General features: G+C 36.8%; 1 protein-coding gene across 7 annotated transcripts in view; it reads right to left on the bottom strand.

Annotated features, from left to right (window-relative positions):
- The window catches only part of LOC124160929 (TLD domain-containing protein 2), a 962,297-nt gene that overhangs the window by 141,031 nt on the left and 799,545 nt on the right, over window positions 1–21,721 (bottom strand). For 6 of the 7 annotated variants that reach the window (XM_046537059.1, XM_046537054.1, XM_046537057.1 and 3 more), the window contains 8 exons: window positions 19,127–19,403; window positions 16,727–16,896; window positions 16,272–16,465; window positions 15,274–15,733; window positions 13,422–13,856; window positions 11,173–11,342; window positions 9,971–10,201; window positions 1,561–1,727 (listed from right to left, as the gene is read on the bottom strand). In XM_046537059.1, the coding sequence (XP_046393015.1) occupies window positions 1,561–1,727; window positions 9,971–10,201; window positions 11,173–11,342; window positions 13,422–13,856; window positions 15,274–15,733; window positions 16,272–16,465; window positions 16,727–16,896; window positions 19,127–19,403 (2,104 nt within the window). The remainder of the gene's footprint in view (window positions 1–1,560; window positions 1,728–9,970; window positions 10,202–11,172; window positions 11,343–13,421; window positions 13,857–15,273; window positions 15,734–16,271; window positions 16,466–16,726; window positions 16,897–19,126; window positions 19,404–21,721) is intronic. The other variant, XM_046537058.1, reaches the window with a different exon arrangement.

The raw sequence follows: 21,721 nt of genomic DNA, 5'->3' as shown, positions 1-21,721 counted from the left end.
GAAGGTCTCCATTGATTTTTACGGATGTACGTTGTAACTAGTATGGGTACTTAGCACCTGGGCCTGGCTTGACCTTCAAGAGCTCTGAGTGCATATTTTCTACCAGGTATCACCAAATCCAAATTATGTAAATAAATGCAAATATTCCCGTTCCTTAGGAAGATATTTCCTAAAAGCTAATGTGATGATTACATTAATGCCGATAAAAATTATATTAGCCTTATTCAAGCCTACAGCAAAAGAGACAAAACATTGGCCATTAATCATAAAGATAGGGCACCAACCACCAAAAATATAGTAATACCAATAAAGAGCAGCAATCAAAAGATGTACCTTATGATATAATAAGAAAAATCAAATAACCACGCAATTATTATCCGAAAAAATAATTTTTAGAGTTTGTTGTGCTAGGTGGATAATCTATCCAATATGCTATGACAGGAGAGCAAGTTTTCAGAGACATGACTCATAATGCATGCAAATATTATTTTTGTACGACTTCTAGGATTTCCTGCCACTGGTTTGATATAAACTTTTCACTAATAACATCCAAGTCCAAGGCAGGCTTTAAACCAGTGACTTTCAGGCAAGCTAAAGATAGATTGTTTGAGGTGTCCAATTTTGAAACCCATTCCTGGAACATACCTTTTATGTTTCATTGGTATAGATGCATTCTGCATACGTAATTGTAATTTTTTGCATACTTCTTGTGAATGACAAGAGTTTGTGATAATTGGAAATAAACAACTTCAAGAATTCCATTTCACTGGATGCAACTGTTGCGCAGATAAAAATGATATGAAATGGTTTTCTTCATCAAATGAAAAAAACTTGTTTAAATATGAATAAACAGTTTGAAAAATGAGTAGGAAGCAATGTGAATGTGTGATCATTTCTTTCACATCTTACGTAACCAATATAATACAGCAAGCAGAGGAGTTATAAATGATGAACACAAAAAAGGTGTACATAATAATTTAACGAGGCTGGATACTCTGATACTGGAGTAAGGGTGATATGTATGTCATTATTAATGTTGATGAAAGAACAAAGATAATGTCCCTAGTATGTCCATCAATTTCCATAAATGGTAAATGTTTCATTGACACAGGATACTTAGGTAGGTATAGTTTACATCCATATCCCTTAACCAACCAAATTTTATTAAATTGTATGATTAAAAAGACAGGCAATCGATTGGTTTCCAATGGCTGCCAGTGGGTTCAACTGACAGCATCTCATAAAATTCAGAAATTGGTAAAACAGCACCTGAATTTTGATGAAAATGTTAGAATGAAGTCATAATGTAGCATCAGTTCATACTTCATCTGTACAGATACAGTAAAGCAATCTAATATTAAAAGTACAGAACTAAGTTGTGCACTAAAAAGCTGATAATGTTCACATCCTCGATGATATGTACTTTCATACACCATGCTGTAGGAATACGATGAAGAGATGATGCCCAACAATCAATGAAATGATTGAAGTCTGAAGAATATAAAAAAATATCACAGCCATGTTAAAAGAAGGCAAAAAGGGGCAGCCGCCCATACTCACTGTCGAAGGAGACAAACAGCTCCGGCATATCCTCAACAGACACCATGCTTCGGTAATCCAACCGAACACTAGGATGTTGGTGCTTCACTCCCGATCCAATCGTCAGACCACTGGCTTTCCTTCCAAAACCATCACCTCGGCCACGCACGACATCCATGGATGACCGCCTAACAAATGGAAATAAAAGAACAATCAAAACCAATGAAATCAGAAATAAATTAAGGTGGGATTTAAGAATATTTCAACTTGAAAGGGAACATTTTCATACTATGCAACATTCAAAACTATAGGAGTTAATATCAACAAAATGGACAAAAATAATGCAAAAATGTGTGAAAAATGAAAGAAAAAATGGTTTGCCAAAAAGGGACAAAACATAAAACTGTGCCAAGGTCACTACTACCCCGTACAAAAATATGGAAAGTGAGAAATACTTCAAGGGAAAGTGATTGATTGAAAAATTGAGCATTACTTACAAAATAATGCAATATGGATAAAAAACAGTGCAATTACCGTGAAAAAAGTAGTAATAAAAAAAATCACTCCAAAAAGTAGCCAGATAGACTTGGTAAGGAAGAAAAAAGTAAAAATAGTACTCAACAGTGTGATAGAAATATGTGAACAATAAAGCAGATGATCAAAGCATTACTGATGTAATCCACAATAATGACAACCATACATGCACAGATAACAGTTTCAAAAATAAATGCATATCTAACACACATAAGGCCTCCAGTGTGTGCTATGTCACTAAATTATTTCTTAAGATGCTTACACTTCAATAGCAGTGGGAAACATATATCACTTTCAATACCAAAAAACACTAAATATGGAAAAATGAAATGATGCACTATGCACACTCTGACTAGGACACAATGAAAGCATGAGTCACCCAAAATAAACAGCGAAAAAAAAAACACCTTTAAAGAGTTGGCAGAAAAATATATATATATGTAACATTAAATGAGTATGTGGAACAATTTACTTTGTACATTAATTCCACATTCTTCATCTTTCTGTAAGTATTTAATGAGGGCATCACGTTTATGAATGAAACCAAATGAATCTACATGAAAATTTTGAATCCAAAGAATTATGAATACCATTGCACCAGTTTTGGTTAGTTTAGAATTTTTTGTGCTTCTCCAGAATTCCAAAGATTCTGTAATTACATGACTCTATCAATTTGTCTGACAATGGTGGATGATTACGAACTGAGAAAACTATCACAATATTGAAGTCACATTGGTTATGAGGTTTAAGGTAGTAACAAAGAGCCAGAGCTATCAAGAAGATGACAAAAAGAATTGATACAGGTTCCTTCAACAGAGTTTGTAAGATTTACAAGTCACTCATCCGAGAAGCATTACACAGTAGCCTACTCTGCAGAATAAAACCTGGCGTATGAAAAATGTAGGTAACATGAGGAATAAGAAATCACGTTCAACATCAATTTCTGTCATATAAAATTTCCAAGAGATACTGAAATGAAATATGGAACTCCATAAAAAATTGAAGAATGAACGCGGGATTTTTTTGATTAACATTAAATAAAATATGTACTTGCCCACACAATCATTGATATAATTGACACAAAATAGACTCCAGGAGAAAATGTAATTAAACAAGCTTATAACTTGTGTGAGTTGCATACAGCGGACAATCACAACAGCCTCATCAAAAGCTTATAAAAATGACATTTAACCTTTATTATTTGTAACATCCTGAGTGATGATGAAAAATATAATATGTACCAAGATGTTCATTACAGATACGCTACAGCACTTGCATGAAATACACATGTGAAAAGGTACACAATAAATCATACAACTACATACACATAAGTATACTAAGGGTGTAATCGCACAATTTCAACGGAATGATCACTCAAGCACAGAGATACACATCACTAGAAACACTTCTGCAATACCATGCTTAAATAAGAAGAGAGTACATAACAAAAATGCTTCTCTTTTGAAAAATGTCTTTACCCTTTCACGATAGTTGAAAGGTGAGTGTAATGATTGGGTCTCCATAATTTCAAAAACTTAAGATTACTTATTGGCATAGAAGAAAATAGGAAGGTAGGCATTAGGAGGAGGTAATTGACAGCTTCAGTTATTTGCGACACAAAGAAGAAGCAGGAAAGAAAGAGAGGAAAGAAACCCAGCTGCAACATTAGCTCATTCCTAATGAAAGGAGCCAAAAGGGCCATGGCTAAACGTCCCGTTTAATGGACAGAGTGCTGCACTTCAAATGCCCTCCATCACTCAAGCAGGGATCGGGCAGTCTCCGAAAAATCTCCAACACTGCCAGGATTACAACCCAGGCCCACAGGGAGGGAAGCCAACACTCCAGCTAAAATATGTACCAACCCAATCCTCACACAAATTAATGTGTAATAAATTCACTGCAAGTCTATCAATTGAATATATGAAGCCACTTGATCAACCCAGATGAAGTGAGTGCATGGAAATAGAAGAGAGAAATTTGACCCTCAACGCACTACAGAGAGAATGTTCTAGACACATTCACAGCAGTGAGAAGGATTAACCCTTGAGCTGCGCAAGTACATGATTTTAGCTACCACCCTGTGAGGGACAGAACCAAGAAAAAAGTTTTCCTCTAGCCTGACCGAGTGTCTCACAAGGAGAGAACCCTTATAATCCGGGGCAACCCTTTTTTCTTTCTAGCCAATGGATGGGCCAACATTTGGGCACTTGTTGTAGGCATATTAACAGCATGGAGCAGGAAGGAAATAATAGGAAATGGGCAGCATGATAGGAAATTCCAGGAGGCACCCCCTGCCATGAGGGAGTTAAGCCAAATTAGTGATCCCCACAGTGAAGGAAAGTGCACTTGGGCTCTACCTGGTTAGCAATAAAATTTTTGGGAAACTGCACTAGGTAGTTGAGCAATGGTCAAACTTTTAAAAATATTTTTCCCGCAATCTGGGTACAAAATGTTTAGAAACATTCCCGCAGTCTAAGACCCAGCGCACACGGTGCGACTGTTCTGCAACTACAGTTGCAGACCAGTTGACCATGCAACTGTTTTGCGACCTCGATAATGTATTGGAGTTAGGAGTCGCACACGAAACGACTGATATTTGACGATCTCAAACTAATATGAGAACAGTCGCATACAATCGTGGGCCTGCGGTTGCTGTTGCCTTGCAGACTCGAGTTGCACGAGACCAAGCAGTGTTTTGCCGGCTGTATAATGTCAAAATCAACATGGGTGATCAAGAACTCAACATGAAGCTCTATGGAGCAGTAGAGAAGCATGAAGTTCAGCGCAGCCATAAACTATCTATCGCTTTCAATATTGATAATAGTTAACAACGTCATCTTAGTCTGAGACCGATGTAGTAAGCGCACACGGCCAAGTCAAGGCCTTAAAAACACGTACCGCACTAAATAAACACCTCACTGATTGCACAATAGACGCATCTGATTCACAACCAGCCCTTTGTCAGTACAATCGTGTGCGGGCAGAAGTTTTATTTCAGTTGTAAACTGGTTGCCGACGCAACTGGTTTCCAACTTTAGTCACAAAATAGTCATTTCGTGTGCGCTGGGCGTAAGGGTTGAAACACATAAATATGATGCAAATGGTAGTGAGTGAAATTACAGAAGACAGTTTGAGCGATAGGGATAAGAGAATGCAAAAGGACCAAGCTCAAAGTATCCGAATATACACATACACAACAACATGCTTTCTCTTGATAAGTTAAACATTTAGTGAAGAGCTTCATAATGGCATGGTGCTGACGAGGATCTTTTAAATCACAGTGCTCACAGATTAAAACTAACTAAAACAAAGACAGGTGAGACATTCAAGTCTGAAGTGCAAATTTGCAAATACAGTGTCAGCTAACAAGTTCAATGCCAAAGTAGCAGAAAGTACAACATAAAAGGATTGTTACTTATAGGATTACGTTCATCTGGTACATGAAAGGTCAATAAGACATCTTTACCTGAATAACTCTCATTATTGATAACGAATCATCTTCTTCTGTCAGAGCTTAGCAACAATAAAAGAGTGATAGTAATCTACAAATATAACAGCATGAATCATGGCCAATTACACAAGAGTACACATAGAATATGACTGAAATTGATTGAAAGCAATTAAACTATCATCTCAAAATCTATCTTATACCATGAGGTATTTGCCCTTGAATTTATAAGCCTCTACTCATAATGCAGCATTAATAAAGGATTACATATGTGAATAGCTACGTCATGGAGCATGAATACAATGAAGCAGACTCATCTAACAGATTTTCATTTTAAACATGCGTCCATATGAAAATAAAAAGGCAGAGCATTGATATTACACATAAATATAGAAAACAGTAGCATTAGTGTTTGCATATTAGAGGTTGTATTCTTAAGTCAATTCATTAGTAACTATAATATGTCACAAAATATCTACAAAAGCAAGCTGTGTGGGATTTTTTTCATTATAATTTTCATTTCTGATCATAGGGCAATCCATAGTCTTTACATTAACTTATTTAGTAACCTGATAACTGAGTAAATCCAAGAGTACCAAAAATAAATGTGAAATGGACTATGTAACCACACAATTTATGTGACTGCAATTATTTATCCAGACTGCGATGCTGTAAAGAACTATGGATTTCAATCAACTACCTCAAGAGCATTCAAAAATGCAACATTGCAATTGCACATCCTTACCCATAAGTCAGATAAAAATATAACTTGCTTCATTAAATTTCTGGCACAATAATTCCAGATCCGTTTTTAAAAAGTGCAGTTTTCAATATTTTCAGCAGTCCCTCAAAGCAACTCAATCTCATGAGGGAAAATGACCAAAATTAGATGTCAAAATTAGCAATAAGCTGTCATCTAAAAATTTGCACATGCATCAGGAAGCATAAGGTTGCTGCTGCTATAAAACATGGCCAAGAACTAAAATCACAACATTCCATACATCAACTCCAATTCCACTATCTACATGCCATTAATTTCTTCCGAAAAATGATTTCAACATAATTTTAATATTTTTTGCTTTGACAGCTACAGCCAATGGACATAAAATAGAATACCAAAAATTAATATATGTACATAGATTACGTGCATGTCCCTTTTAACTATACTAAGGCAACTTTAAATAATTACATAAAAATTTTTACGATGAAAAGCACTTGAGAGTGATAGCATAGAATAATAAACTAGGATACAATTGATGCAAAGATAAGTCAATTAAAAATTCTCTTTTCCAAATAGGGCTTTCAAAATAAACCTGAGAGTCATTTGCACAGTAGTTATCAAAGGAAAATATCAAGCCTAGATTTCAACAATATTATCAATGCTCTGATAAGTATTCCAACAAAACAGCATCCCAAGATATATGACCAGTAACTAGCGCAATGAAGAAGAAAAGATATTAGGGGAAATAATGGGTGACAACAAAAACGATATTGATGAGTTACAAATTACAATCAATTATTTGAAAGAGAATACATACATACAGGTAACTATAGGGTACACAGACCAGACTTCAAATCAGAATCAACAAACAGATGTGAAGGATGATATCTGACGTGGAGAAAAAAAAGTGAAACCTAAATCATAATTTCAGAATATGATGCTGTATTTTTTTAAGAAAAGAAAATGCAGCATGTCACATTTACAGCCCTTAAAAAGGAGCATTTACTGAGCTACAATTCTTATCTATTTCAGTTCTACCAAAAACATAACATTGACTGTAATTTAAAATAAAAATTAACACAAAAAATTATACGAAAAACATTTGATAAAACATATTGTTCCATTTAAACTACTGAAAACCCAATAAGATTTCTAATAAAAATGAGAAATACAGGACAAGTAAAACTTAAATTACAATGCAAAAAGTTACGTACCTCATTTAGTCTGAATAAAATAGCTGTGCACATATCATAAAAAAGCCATGAAAAAGCACTACTTTTAAAAATAGATAACAAACAGAGACACAGAGTAACATTAAAATACAGCAAATCATACACACATGGATCCCAGCAGTCAATGAGTCAAAGTGACATTTTTGACCAATATAAAGTTACAAGCACAGAAATCTACAGAAAAAATAGCACTCCATTGAATCACAATGGGATACAAATGCATATCTCCATTGGTACTTTCATTCATAAGGGTACTCTTACACCAACTATACAAAGTATTTCATGGCTTGGAGCTAAAACTTTGCTTATCTACAAACCTTCTTATTTGCACTTTGACCCATTGGCTTCCGAGATCAACCATATACAAACAATCTATGGGATACCACACTAAGGAGCAACTTGGACAGTTATTCTTTTGTCATAACAGTGGGAATAACCAAAGCAAACAGAAAATCCAAAGAACTTTCTTGTGTATTTAATGCTGCATATGAGAGTGAAAATCCTGCCAGCTAAAAATATGTTGAACACTCATGTAATTCATACAAGGGACAGAGAAAATAATCTACAGTAAATAATACACCACTGATCACCATAGAGAGCAAATTTCATTATTACAGAATTCATAAAGATTTCAAAATCTATAACCACATAAGAGGGGTATTTTCAACACTAAAATTCCTTGAAATTAAAATATTTTATGCTTCACAGCCTTTCTTGTATACAAAGTCACAAAAACTTTTTATACAGAAAATAAATGCTGCCTGGAAAATCTGCATTACTATCAATGAAAACAAGGACAAGCAAGAAAGGTGGAAAAAAATTAATCGCCCATATTTTAGGCTAAACAAATTTATGATCAACAATAGCAGGCAGGATTTTAAACCATAGGTATTCATAACTGTACCAAACCCAAAGGCTCATTACATTTTTCACAGAAGTAAATTCATCTCAGTTATGTTAAAATCAACCCTATCACTGCCAGCAAGTCAATATATCTGATGAAAGAAATAAAACTCCCATTGGTTAACAACAGGAAAATCTGTCTTCTGTGGCCACCAAACACGTAAAAAAGTGGATATTTCATAACTTATATCAGACTTATCATAAAGCAATTCCAATTTATTTTATGCATTTTCCCAACAAAAATAGAATTTCATGGCCGTTTAAAAGTTAAGGATACATTGATCCACGGCCATAAGTTTCAGAATATTTCTCTCCAAAGCTACAATTCAACCCTTCATAAAAAACAAAATTCCACTCTGACAAACTCCACTGAGTTACGTTACAATCAAAACATTTTATACTACCTAATATGCTTCCATTAAAAATTCATTGAGAAATACAATCCCATATTTTTTCAACAATTCAAGAAGTGACAACTAGTCATAACAATTTTACTTTTATTTTTTTTATTTAATAAACCTTTCAACTTTAGCTAAACAAATGAATTAAGCAAGACCCAATAATAAACAGCAAATTTTTCTCTATTAGTGGCAGTGAAAGAATTGATTACGAAATTATTTTGACATTATTTTCACAAAAGATACAAATAAATATGTAATAAAATATTACAGGCACAACTTCAATCACCAAATGGCAGCAGTGGGTAGATGGCTAAGGGAATGAGAACTCAAGGCTAAGATTCATTGGATTCAACACACAACAAATGTTATTCAAGCAGAGGGGATGGAAAATTATGTCAGCAATATAATCTTGGAAATGCAAAACTGAAGGGGTAGAAAATAGCCAATAAGGATACGTAACTTAAACCTACAAGGAAAAAAAGGTGCAATAAAAAAGGTTAACAAAATAAATAAGAACTCTGATACTAACAGAGCCGTCGTCTGCAAAAGAATAACTACATATCTATGCTATCATGATTTAGTATGGGCAAGTTCAAATGTTTTGTCAGTTCCAATTGTAGTTTGGTTCCAGGCATTATGGTTCTCAGGCATTATGGTTCTCAGGCCCACTTCTTAATCATGTGTTTCCTTTTAATTCCTTGATTTTCCAAAGCTATAAATCATTTTTGATTGACAACTAGGGACTATCTAAAATAGGTAACACACCAAGTTACCTCACCAGTGATTGGATCCATATCATCACACTATTTAAAGTATGCAATTACATTATGCAAATTATCCCCAAGAAAAATTCTCAAATTATATTTTGCACCGATTTTTTTGGTACCAATTCATACTTTTAGATTTAGATTTTTAGATTTCAATTCCTAAGCTAAAGAAAGAATTGGTGGAATGGAGAGCCAAAGAACCAAACTGATCAGTTATTTAGTACGGTCATTGGTATTTAACATAAGCAGGTGAAGCACAATGAAGGCAAGCAAAAGGAAACCAACACACAAAACAAAGTGAATAATTTTGCATATCCTTATGTTGCGACACATAAGCGAATCCAAGCACAGCTGCCATTTGGTGTGATGTCGAATGGTGGTCTCGGCTACAGGTCCATTCCCGAGAGAACCACACGTGAACTCACCCTATGGAAGGGGGCGGAGTGCTCGAGCCACCCTCCCCTTCAGACCGTGGCTCAGGCAGAACGACGCCAGGGGGCAGAGGTGGACGAGGTGTCCTGGGCAGGGATGAACTGGGGCCCATTGGGGCCACAGGAGGCGTGGGCCCGGGAGAGGGCACCCCTAGTGAGGTGCCCGAGTCCTCAGAGCCCCCAAATAGGAGACCACTACCAAGTTCCACTAGATTCATTGGGGAACTATAGGGTCGGGACAGTGATAAAAGGCAAAACCAATCTGTATTCAACTCATGACAAATGCACCAGCACAATCCATCAATTGGACAGATTGATCCTTGAAGGGTAAATATTCGGACCTCAAAACAAGATGAGGCACATTTAAAATGACGAATGACTAGTGCTAATGAGTACAAGAACAAATTGGACTGCACCTCATCAGAGATTGGTTAATCAAGCTCAAGGATGACAGAACGAGGATGAGCAATTCCTCAAAATGATTTCAACTCCAAGGTTGAATACATCACAACCAGTTTTTATGATACATTTAAACTAATGTTCCATAGGTTTTTTTACACTAACCTAAGAACATTGAATATGATAAAGTATATGTTTCAATTGATTAGAAATGGAAAGAAGATGCCACAGCAATGTAAAAACTTTACTCTTTAAGATAAAGAGAATTACACAAACAAGTGACCTGAAAGTTCAAATACTAAAAATAAAATGTCATTACTCATACATATCCTAAGATGAAAGAATGATTGAGATAATATCATTCAACTCTCGGAATAATCCTACATGATTTACAGCATAACGGAGAATCCAATCAATAACTGTTAGGGCTGGATTTCAAACTTGGAGAAGAACACTATAATTAATGATCCTCAATATCAGGGATTACATTTTCATAGCTTATTCAGAGAATCATTTTCTCATGTCCATGAATTAAGAAATGTTGCCTGTTGATATGACTGCTAAGTAAGAAAGTGAATTATGAATTTACATCTTCAATGGCAACTATGCAGATGCTTGGTTCTGGCTTCATATTTGCTATAATAATACAGGAGTCACCACTAGATATTAAATTGATCTCTTACCATCTAAGTAAATTTACGTGACACTTTTACAACTAATGACACTATGAATTATAAACGCATAAAATTCAATTCCACACTAAAACACAAGAAAGGAAATATATGAACGGACTTTACCTTGAGAAAACTTTAGAAAATACAGAAGAATGTTGCTGCTGCTGGTTATGAAGAGCTTGCGGTGGTGCTGAGTTAGGTGGATTACCCCCACTGCCTGGATCTTTAGAAACATCCTTATCACTACCAAAACCCTCCATCCATGACAGTGGGTAAGATAAGCGCTTAAAAACCTGAAAAATAACAAAAATCCATTTCAGGAAATCCACAAGCATAAATTTAAAATTCAGCAACAATTGGTAATAACTGTACATACATAAATCAAAATAATTGACGTAGTTCAGTGGTATATGCGTGTAATATGAAAATTCACCTTGCCTGGAAAATAACGATGGCACATTCCAGGAAACCCAGGGAAATAAAACAGTGGTAAATTGATTCAGCAAAGGTAATAGGTAATATAAATGAACATTAATAAAGCAAAGTGATTAGCCTACTGTCAGCATCAAAATGATGTACAAATTTTTATCTGGACTTCAGTGCATGCCATAATAATGAATAATGCGTAATTTTAAAGGAAATTTTTTTCTGGAAAAGGAAATCAATTCTGATATAGTTTTTATTTAATACAAATTTCAAAAATCAAGACACGCAAGTGCAATAAATGACTCCGCACACCATAAAATTAGTCGTTTTGTCAACTTCATGAACATTGTAACTCAACCTAGGGAAAACTACTACGTCTACAACATTCATCTTCCACAACAAGTGGCAAACATTAATGTAGATTAATAAAATGGCTTATGTGTATTTTTAGAACGCATATTTTGTTGTAAAATAACGAAAATGTCTAAACATTATCTAGTCCTACAGTTTACCCCGAAAGAAAAAATAAAATTAATAGAAACACTTCCTAATTTATTTGCAATTTTTCTATGATCCAAAAATACAAGATTTTTATGTAGTATGTATTGATTTTATATGGGCATTAAAAAAATACGCCGAAGCAAACGAATGCTGCGTTGCCACGTCTTGTGCATGAAACTTTGCTTCCTGGTAACCAGCGCTGGCCTGGCACAGCCCCATTTGGCAACATGACAATAGAAGTTAATGACATTCACAAATATCAATATTTTTATGGATTATGGATCATAGAAAAAGCAATTTTTGTTTCATCACGATGTGGACCCCTACAAAACACACAGTGGAAGGAACATCCACTCTCCAATTACTCTACCTCCTCTTCATGCAGCCCCAAATCACCATCATAATCAACAGTCATCAATATAAAGATTTGTTTGGTGTAGCTCTCTATTCACTTCTTCCATCAGCTAACTAATCTATTATTGCCTATATAACTCTGCAGCTTAACACCCTCCATCACCAGCTCAATGTATATCATCCAAAGCTTACTTCTGCAATTCTCCCCTTCCTCCTGTCCTTACACCCTTCTTCCTAACTGACTGCGGCTGACATTGAGCGCGCTAGAGACCCACCCACTTACCCACACTGGTGAATACTCTTTTACACAACTAACTCATTGCATCCAGCCACCAGAGTGCATTGAGAGGATAATGATAGAATAGGCTAGAACTGTAAGGGAATGGCATGCGACTTCAAACAAGTAAGGAGGGGATTACATATTTTGTATAAGAAGGGAGGGCTGTCATAAGTCTTATTCAGGAAAGAAAGAGTTTGCACCATAGAGATAAGAAGAGCCTAGAAGCACAGGTCAGAAGATATGGTCATTTATCTGAGTCTGTTCAAGCTGCCCCCAATCCTCCCAATAAACCCTTCTATTTGTTATTGAAAATACTGGCTGACTCAACTGTACTAGACAAAAAGCACTCATTAAAGGTGAGTTTAAAATTACATTAACTATGCTTTCCTTAACATGCTTGTTCACTGTTGATGACCATGGTTTTCAAGGTCATTTGTTTCAAACACGAAAAAATTGAAGGATTCCCAACAAGTTACGCCCAGTGCAATTACTTGATCTAAATTAATAGTTGAAAATGACTACTGTTGTATTTTGAGGTCATGAACTCATATGGGCTTGCTCAAAAACTAGGACCTTTTTGTAAAAACTTATTAGGCAATAGAGTCAATTATTGCATTTTGAGTTCATCACCTCAAAACTACTGTAGAACTTTAATTTTTTTACTATGTTGCCTAGGTTTCTCAGCTATTGTATACTTATTTTTGTTTTTTTTTGACACTGTTCACTGTGATTCTGTTAATATGTACATAACTTTGTAGGTAGCAAACTGGATAAAATTATACTATTATAGATGTATAAAAATCAAGCTCACCTTAGTCTTTCTACTCTCCTGCTTCTCCACATCCTCCACGGTGGCTGCTTTCTGCACTACTTTGGTCTTCTCTGCCCCCTCACTTTTTGCATCCACATCATCTGGATGCGGCCCCTCTCCAGAGTCTAAACTAAACGACACAGACGATGCCTTCTTCCTCGACGACACAGCTGGCGGTGTGGGTGTGCGACCCGAACTGACACTCACATTCATACCAACTGCGGTAACTCCCCCAGAACTCTCACGGATATCAATCCCAGAGTCATGGCAGCTCAACTTTTCCAAGTTCCCATCCACTCCATGTTCTGCACTCACTGCTTCCATGTCTACACTAACCCTCTGCTCTTGTCCATCCCCTGAGCTATCCAAAGATAATGACTTGGGTTCTCCTGAAGTAACAACAACACCACACTGCCCAGTGACTGCATCCACTTCCTGTGAACAAAGAAAGGTATTTTTAATGTTTCTATAGGTGGGACAGGATTTTATGACAGCCTCATAAAACATTGAATGTGGGACATAGTTTATCAAATCCTTCCAAGTACAGGTCCATATCTTTCCTCGAGTTTGAACAAGGCAATTCTAGATATGATTAGGTACAAACTGGACAGCACTTAACGAAGGAAGGAAGCTGACTAAAGGACAAAGCCATTGTCAGGACCCAGATGGGCAAGGTATTTTTGGATACATGGACCAAAGAAAGTTGTCCCCTAGAGTGGTGTGCAGACCACAAAAATTTATTTATCAAGTCCACAATGAATATGTTAAGAGGTGGGAGGAAAATATTCATCATACAAAGAAAGACTTTATATCTTCAAACAATTAGATACATAACAATTATACACCACCAGTTTGACATTAAAAAAAAGTTTCCCCTCATTTTTTATTAATCAACTACAGAATCTTAGTAAAAATGTTAAACAAGATAACTTTAAGATAAACTATGAATTTCCAAGACTTATTGGTACAAAAATTATGTGCATATTGAAACATGGAAGGATATTTTTTGTATATGAGAGCAACTAGCATGATTTTTAACAGCTTAAATGAAGTAAATACTATACCTAAGCACTACTCAAGAATTACCACCCATTACATTCTCTTCACATGTGAATTTGAGATTCATACCTCTTCAGTTAACTAAATACTCTTTTTATTTCTTAACTTAGTTTGAAAATAGCTACATAATAGTGTTTTAATGAACTAGTTTTAATTTTTCTTGACTGTAACATCAACACATCAATTCACCAAAAGTTATTAAATAAGTGAAGCTATATTTCAATAGACTTAGGAGCAAGAGAAAGGAGTGAAAAAATGGGGTCATCTATACTTAATTTTCTGTTGAATAGAAGTGGAAAAGGTAATGATTCAAGTGTATATATGAGGGAGACAGGGCTCTCCTAGAAATAAGGTAATTATAGTGACCACCACTCCCATCACACAAGATGCAAGCATGACATACAATACACTACTACAAGGACAAACTTAAACAAACTGGGCCCGAGGGAAATGGGGGTACGACTTTATAATAAACTCCCTGCTGATGTAAAAATTATGAAAAAATTTAATGCTTTTAAAATACAATTAAAAAGGTTCCTTCTTTCAGGTTCATATTACTCTTTGGAGGAATATTTACATGAGTTAAGGGCTTGATGGAATGTTATACAATGTGATTTTTTTTTCCTTTCTTTGTTATGAGTGATTATTATATGTGATATATATGTACACTGATTTTATGCTTGTGAAGTAACTTATGTTTTTGATGGACGTGCCTTATACCTGTGCACCCCAGCGCTCCCTCAAAAATATATGTAATCAATATATAGTATCATAGTGAATCAGTTTAACTTACATCAACACTTTCTCCCTTAGCATTGCCAATAGCTGGTAAGACATCAGGGCTAGCTCCGGGCCCTTTGGCTTCCCTTCTCAAGAGGTCAGGAGTCCCACCAGAGACACCCCTAGAAGTTGCTCCCTCCACCGGGTGGCTGCTGCCATCCAGAATTGTCGGGGGCGTGACCAGGTCCCTTTCGAAAGCCTTAGGAAAAGCATTTCCTTCCCTGAATGGTATTGTTGTGTCATCAGCAGCACCTCCGCCAACCTCCCGGAAAGAGCAGACACTGCCTTCAGGACTGAGCTCCTCATCCTCTTCATCTTCGCCTTCAGGGGAGGACCTCGGAGCAAGTTCCGGGAACGTTTCATCTTTGACGAGTAGGGAGTCTTTCCCGGGGGAGTGCTGTGAGGACGGGCACTCCTCATCAATGTGGCTGCTTCCCCTGCCATGATAGATCTCGGGTTTTGGAAGGTCCGTCCTGAAAGATCATAACACTAGTTCAGCACCACAAAGGTCATGTAATTAACTTTTACAAGCCAAAAATCCTGGCCAAAGAAAAACGATATTTCCCTAAAAATAAGAGAAGTAGTGGAAATATCCAAAAGGCCATACAACATGAATCAGAAAGATGGCTAGAACCTTTCCAGCACTTTGAAGCACGTATTTCTGGACCCCAGCAAGACATATTTTCAAGGGTGCTCATTAGGGAGCAGCAAAAATGACTTTAGTTAGAGATAAAGGTTCACCAATTAATTTGCTACTAATCATTAAGGCACATCAAATGTAATAGAAGAACCCTGGATTTTCCATGAATCTAAGACCATGCAGCCTATCTAGATTCAGTTATTAATATGAAATGCTCTATACTTCATAGAATTATGACTGGAATATGATAATCGTGAATTGATGCAAAACATTCATAGACCGTAACTTTTCCATTTAAACATTAATAAAACGATAAAAAATTTAGCTATCACTCATATATAAAAAATTCGAGGAAGAGAAAGAAGACTTACCTGGGGGTATCCTTAGACATGTGCCTCACCCTCATATGGGCAATATCAAAGTAGATGGCCGCATTCACGACATACTCCATTGGAGCAATCACACCATATGACTCTGGCCCATGCTCAATGACAAGAGGATCTGAGACATTAGGGTCAAACATCACTGCATTAGGAGTCACCAAAAGCACTCCTCCAACAACACCCTGCAAATCAAAACATTTCCAGTAATTAGTTGATGATGTACTGACACTTGAATAAATGTACTACTTCCTTGGATAGAGCAAATATTTTCCCCTATAACCTGGATGTCTTAAGCCAATTCTTTCAGCCAACAGTATTCTGAAAGCTGTACATGACAAGCACCTTATATGAATCCTGATATCAAGTACTTTGCACTACTTTCACTGCGAGAAACAAGGGTGTAAATGGAAAAATAGATCATTATATCAGGGAAAACAACTCACCTGTCCATCTGTTATGTGCCGGACATTGATCTTAAGAAACCTTTCAAGGCATTCTCTATCCACATGCCTCTCCTCAGTTCCATCGCCAACGCCGTGAGGGGGTGATGGGCTGGATCTCATCCGCTCTAAACACGGCTTAGGAGAGGATGGTCGCAGAATATCCAAAAGTTCTGGAAGTGATTAGAATGATATAATGACATCGTAGACAAGGATGCTATTTGTCTGACAGCGTAGACATCTTAATTCGCAAAATAGACACCATATCCGAATGGTTAGTGTATAAGGCGTGTGAAAGTATCAAGGTTACTACGAGATTGACGTTTTCCAGTACGAAAATAAGGCAAAGAATTCTCGCAACCTTGAGATTTAAGATGCTACTCCATAAAATAACAATTTAAATACTCCGGAGGGTCTGAAAACATTTTATGCTACATAATCCAAGGCTGTCATACGTAATAACGGCATGGAATAAGTAATACAGAGCACAGTGGGCATTACAATGACATAAAAGAAAGTAAACATCACAAAATACGATATCCTCCACGATCACAACTAGATTACGAGTTGCTGTCATCGTAATAATTCTTCTGTACCTTATTCTTGAATAATCTTTATGTCAAATGGTAATGAAAAAAGCCACATATACATTCACTTTGCCACCCACCTTCCTCTGCGTCCTGCATCCTTTCATCAAACTTCGTTTTGAATGAAATATTACGGGCAGTCGCCATGTTGGAATTGGCGCTCAATTTGAATAGCTTAAAATCAGAAACGCGACCTTCAGTATTTTCATAAAACTAAAACCACATTTAATTACTAATAGATATCAGGGGAAAATAATAAAAAATCATTTATACCTTAAAATGCTATTTTCTTAGCGTAAATCACACACGCGAGGAATATATTTCTAATTACGATTGATCATGAGAGTCAGCATTCTTTTATTTCACTGGCGTTCGAAGCTATTACACAATATGACCTCGGATACCAAGGTAAGCGTGCACACACCGGGTATTTAATGCGCTTTAAGCTTGAAGAAAATGTTAGAATTAAAAATGAATAAAGCAAGCTATGACGGAAGTAAATATATATTTATATATATAACTTCGATTATGGTACTTACTTCCCATTACGCGGGAGTTCATAAAAGCATAAAGTAAGTATAATATATAAGAATATACTTACTCTATGATAAAAGCAATTGGATATGTGAGACTGATAAAATTATATTTATATTCTATTATATTTTAAATTATAATTCTTGTTGCGTACCGTACTCGCTAAAAATTATTCAACATGGTTTAAAAAAGAAAACGTACCTAAAGATATTTTATCGCATCTTTGTTTTATAAAATATACTCTACCACATGTGTTTAAACTAGCTTACAGCCATCAAAAAGTACCTAATTATGACTTCAAGCCAGTAAAAACACTTGTAGTAAAGTATTCTAAATAAAAATAAGTAGACAGCATGCTATCTTTGTGCATCGTTTCACTATGATGTTCTACGATATCTCTACCGAAAAAAAGTTGACCTCATTTATAGTATCCATTAAACTAAAACTTACGGCGGTAGGCATTAACATGTGGTTTATAGTATCATGCAACAGACGACTTCTCTCCGGGGGTGAGGGGATAAGAAATCCTGGGTCAACATGGGGTTGTTTATAGTACTCTTGAAAGCTTACGTCCTCTATATCGTACACTAGAGGAGGTGAAATTTGCGAGAGGGGTAGGGGAAAGAAAGGAAGGGCAATATAAGCTCATCGAAGAAATAGCGGCCAACACAGCGCCTCAGCTTAAGGATTTCATTTCGGTCTGTAGTTAAAAATTAAACTTGCCGTATAACGTGAAGCAGACAGGTGTCTGACCTTCTCCCATCGTACCTTCCCTAAGTCATTCGAGGAAGAGTTAACCATAACACTTAACCCACAGAAGTGAATTGTTTCTTTTTTTAATGGCTAGTGTCCTAATATCTACTTCAATCCACTTCCGATAGCTTCCAATGCATAAATTGTCATTGATTTATTGAGTTTTCATCAAATTTTGTACAAACTTTTGCCTATAGACGAAGCTTGAAGCGAAGTATTTACCTAGATGTAAATGGATATGTTGCACATTTATTACATTGCACCTATAAAATAATTCAAGTTGTACTTCGAAAATCTCAGGGAAAAAAGAACATGAATTTCTGACTCAAAATTTGTGGCAACAGTGGTTTACACATATGTTCGAAGATGCACAATAGTTAACAATACTTGTGAGTTTAATTTACTTGCATTCCCTTTGCCACTACAACATTGAGTACCCCACCAACCATTGTCTGCACCAATCTCCAAAATTATAAAAATTGCACTTGTAACCCATGGCTTCTGGGGTCCTCATATACATAAAACCAACCTTTCTCTTCCTCGGCCTCATCTCCGGGCCTCCGGTCTCCCGTTGGCGTGGTGACGGAGGAGCCGGAGCTGCGTCGCCTGCCCCCGGCCCCGCCCTCCTCTCCGCCCCCGCCGTCTCCGCCTTCCTCGCCCCCATCCTCACCACCACCCTTGGCGGGAACGTACAGCAGCTGCCCCGGGAAGATGAGCCGCGAGGCCAGGCGGTTGAGCTTGCACAGCTCCGACGGCGTGGTATCAAACCGGGCGGCCACCGACGTCAGGGTGTCCGACGCCTCCACCTGCAGAAACAGAGGGAAAAGTTGTCCACTCAATACAAATAGATAAATATGTTCTACAAGAGAGGATATCTGTTTGTCTGCCCGCTATGCATTTCCAAACGGCTGCACGGATTGCAACCAAAGTTAGTACATAGGTGCATCTCATGCTTCCGAAGTCCCTAGGACTACTTTTGGATGCATCTGATGCGTCCTTCGCGACGTTTTCTCATTACCATTTGTTACGTCACGTCATACAACTTCTGCGATTTCAAATCCTGCCAGGAAGGCATACCTCTTGACACGCTCGAAAAATAAATCCTGAAAATCCTGCTATGTGATTAAGAATTCCAAGTTCCAAGTTTTCCACTCCTATGTGTACTATCCTTCCCGAGCAACGCCGGGTGGCCGGCTAATAAATACGTAAAAGAGATAAGATTATTACACTAGAGGTCTCCAGTCGGCCTCCAGATGTCTTCACCCACCGCGCATTTAAGTGGATTTACAAAAGTCGGCACTCTCGTCGCTGGCGGGCCAAGCGATCCAAAGTTCACGGAGAAAGAATCATTGATTACGGCTGCTGTATGAAATTTACATCCGAGATGATGTGATCTAATCATAACTTTTCAACCTTATTCCTCACGTTAGTAAATATTTCGTTTCGACGAGGGAGGTCACTTGAATATCTCATACTATCACGACTCATTGGTCAGAATAATTTAGCGCTCATTCAGTATTTGGTTTATATTGTTTATAAGTACTTATTGACCTGAATTGCCCAGTAATTTCTCCGCATAGACGCTAGGTTTTATGACAGATGTAGATGAATAAGGAGCAATGACTACTTTCCTTTCCAAAAATACTTTTAAAATTTGGGATCAATTTAGGAACCTAAAAATACGCTAGAACTTCGACTAATATAAGTTAATCATAAAAAATTAGAGTAATGTCAGCATTTGAAATAACTCATGTAAATGTATAAGATAAAATTTACCCTACTTGATCAAAGAAGCTAATTTATCAAATTCACAAAACGAATTAAGATGGGACGGCCAAATATAAACTACTCCTCGGTTATATAACGAAAACCTACGTACGTCAAGGTCTTGAAGCAAAAATAAATAGCCACTGAACTAGAAAAAAATCGCAAGTTCGGAATGATGTCACTTCCTGTGACTGTACTCCCCTTTTGGTCACCAGTACGTGAGGAAGGAGTGGGAGGTCACTAGTAGGATTCTCCGAGAACGAAAGCGTAATGGGGACAATGCCTAGTGGGGAATGATACGTAATGGAATGTGACGAAACACTCATTCCACGAGTAACATTCAAAGTAACAAATGAATGCCACGAGCCTCTGAGTGATCAACCTTGTGTGTGTCGAAATTCTTAGGCAGCGGATGTTACAGACTAAGGTTATCTAACGGGGTTGGTTATGAATAATACCAGGGTATTTTCAAACTCTATGACTGAAGACAAATTCCAAGTCTAGTAGGAAATTATCAAAGTGCTCTTCAATTTCCGCAACAGGAGAGATGACTGAATAGGACTTCATAAATTCCATATACTACCTTGTATTTGTTTGCTTCATGAATCCTTTTAAACAATTAAAAGTTTAATGACACAGCAAGTTTCCCTCATATGAATCTAAGCACAATAAAACGCGTATGATGATACATGTTTCATTTTACATAAAGATTAATAGATCATGATGCACCTCAAGAGTTTTGAAAATGGACTCTCATAATTTTAAGACGAAAATGGTTTGTCTCGAATAACATTAAGAAAACATATGCTTATATTCCAAAAACTCTTTCATTGATACCCAAAAGTTCAATAAATTAACTGTCTGCATTACGCCAGAGCTTTAAATCGAAAAAAAAAATAGTTTTTTGGTTCCAGGTAATCTTTCAGAAGTACATGTCTGTTCTCCGTCTACATTGCCAACACTGAAGTTAATATATTACACTTGCGTGAAAGCACGTGTAAACGCCGTTGTGTGCATTCACTTCTCCGGTAAATTTTAGCAAACCACAATGATTGAACTGCGAGCATAATGTGGAATGCTCTCAGTGGCGCCGACTCCATGGGGCCTGAGGGGGCCCGAGCCCCCCCAAAAATTCGCTATGGGTGTGATGAAAAAATGTGCCAAGCTTGTCGATTTTCCCCGGAGTGTCCAGATCTCGATATTCGAGTCAACAGGGTTCTAATGTTGATCATATGACTCTTCTAAAATGCTTAAAAAACTTAAAACTCACTAATTATAAAATTTCCCGGGGCAAGATCCCCGGTTTGGGCCCCCCCAATATTTTTTGTAAGTCGGCGTCACTGAATGCTCTCGAGTT

The sequence above is a fragment of the Ischnura elegans genome, chromosome 6 (assembly GCF_921293095.1).
Source record: "Ischnura elegans chromosome 6, ioIscEleg1.1, whole genome shotgun sequence".
Classification (NCBI taxonomy): Eukaryota; Metazoa; Arthropoda; class Insecta; order Odonata; family Coenagrionidae; genus Ischnura; species Ischnura elegans.
The sequence above is the reverse complement of the archived record's forward strand: the minus strand, read 5'-3'. Positions and strand labels throughout refer to the sequence as shown.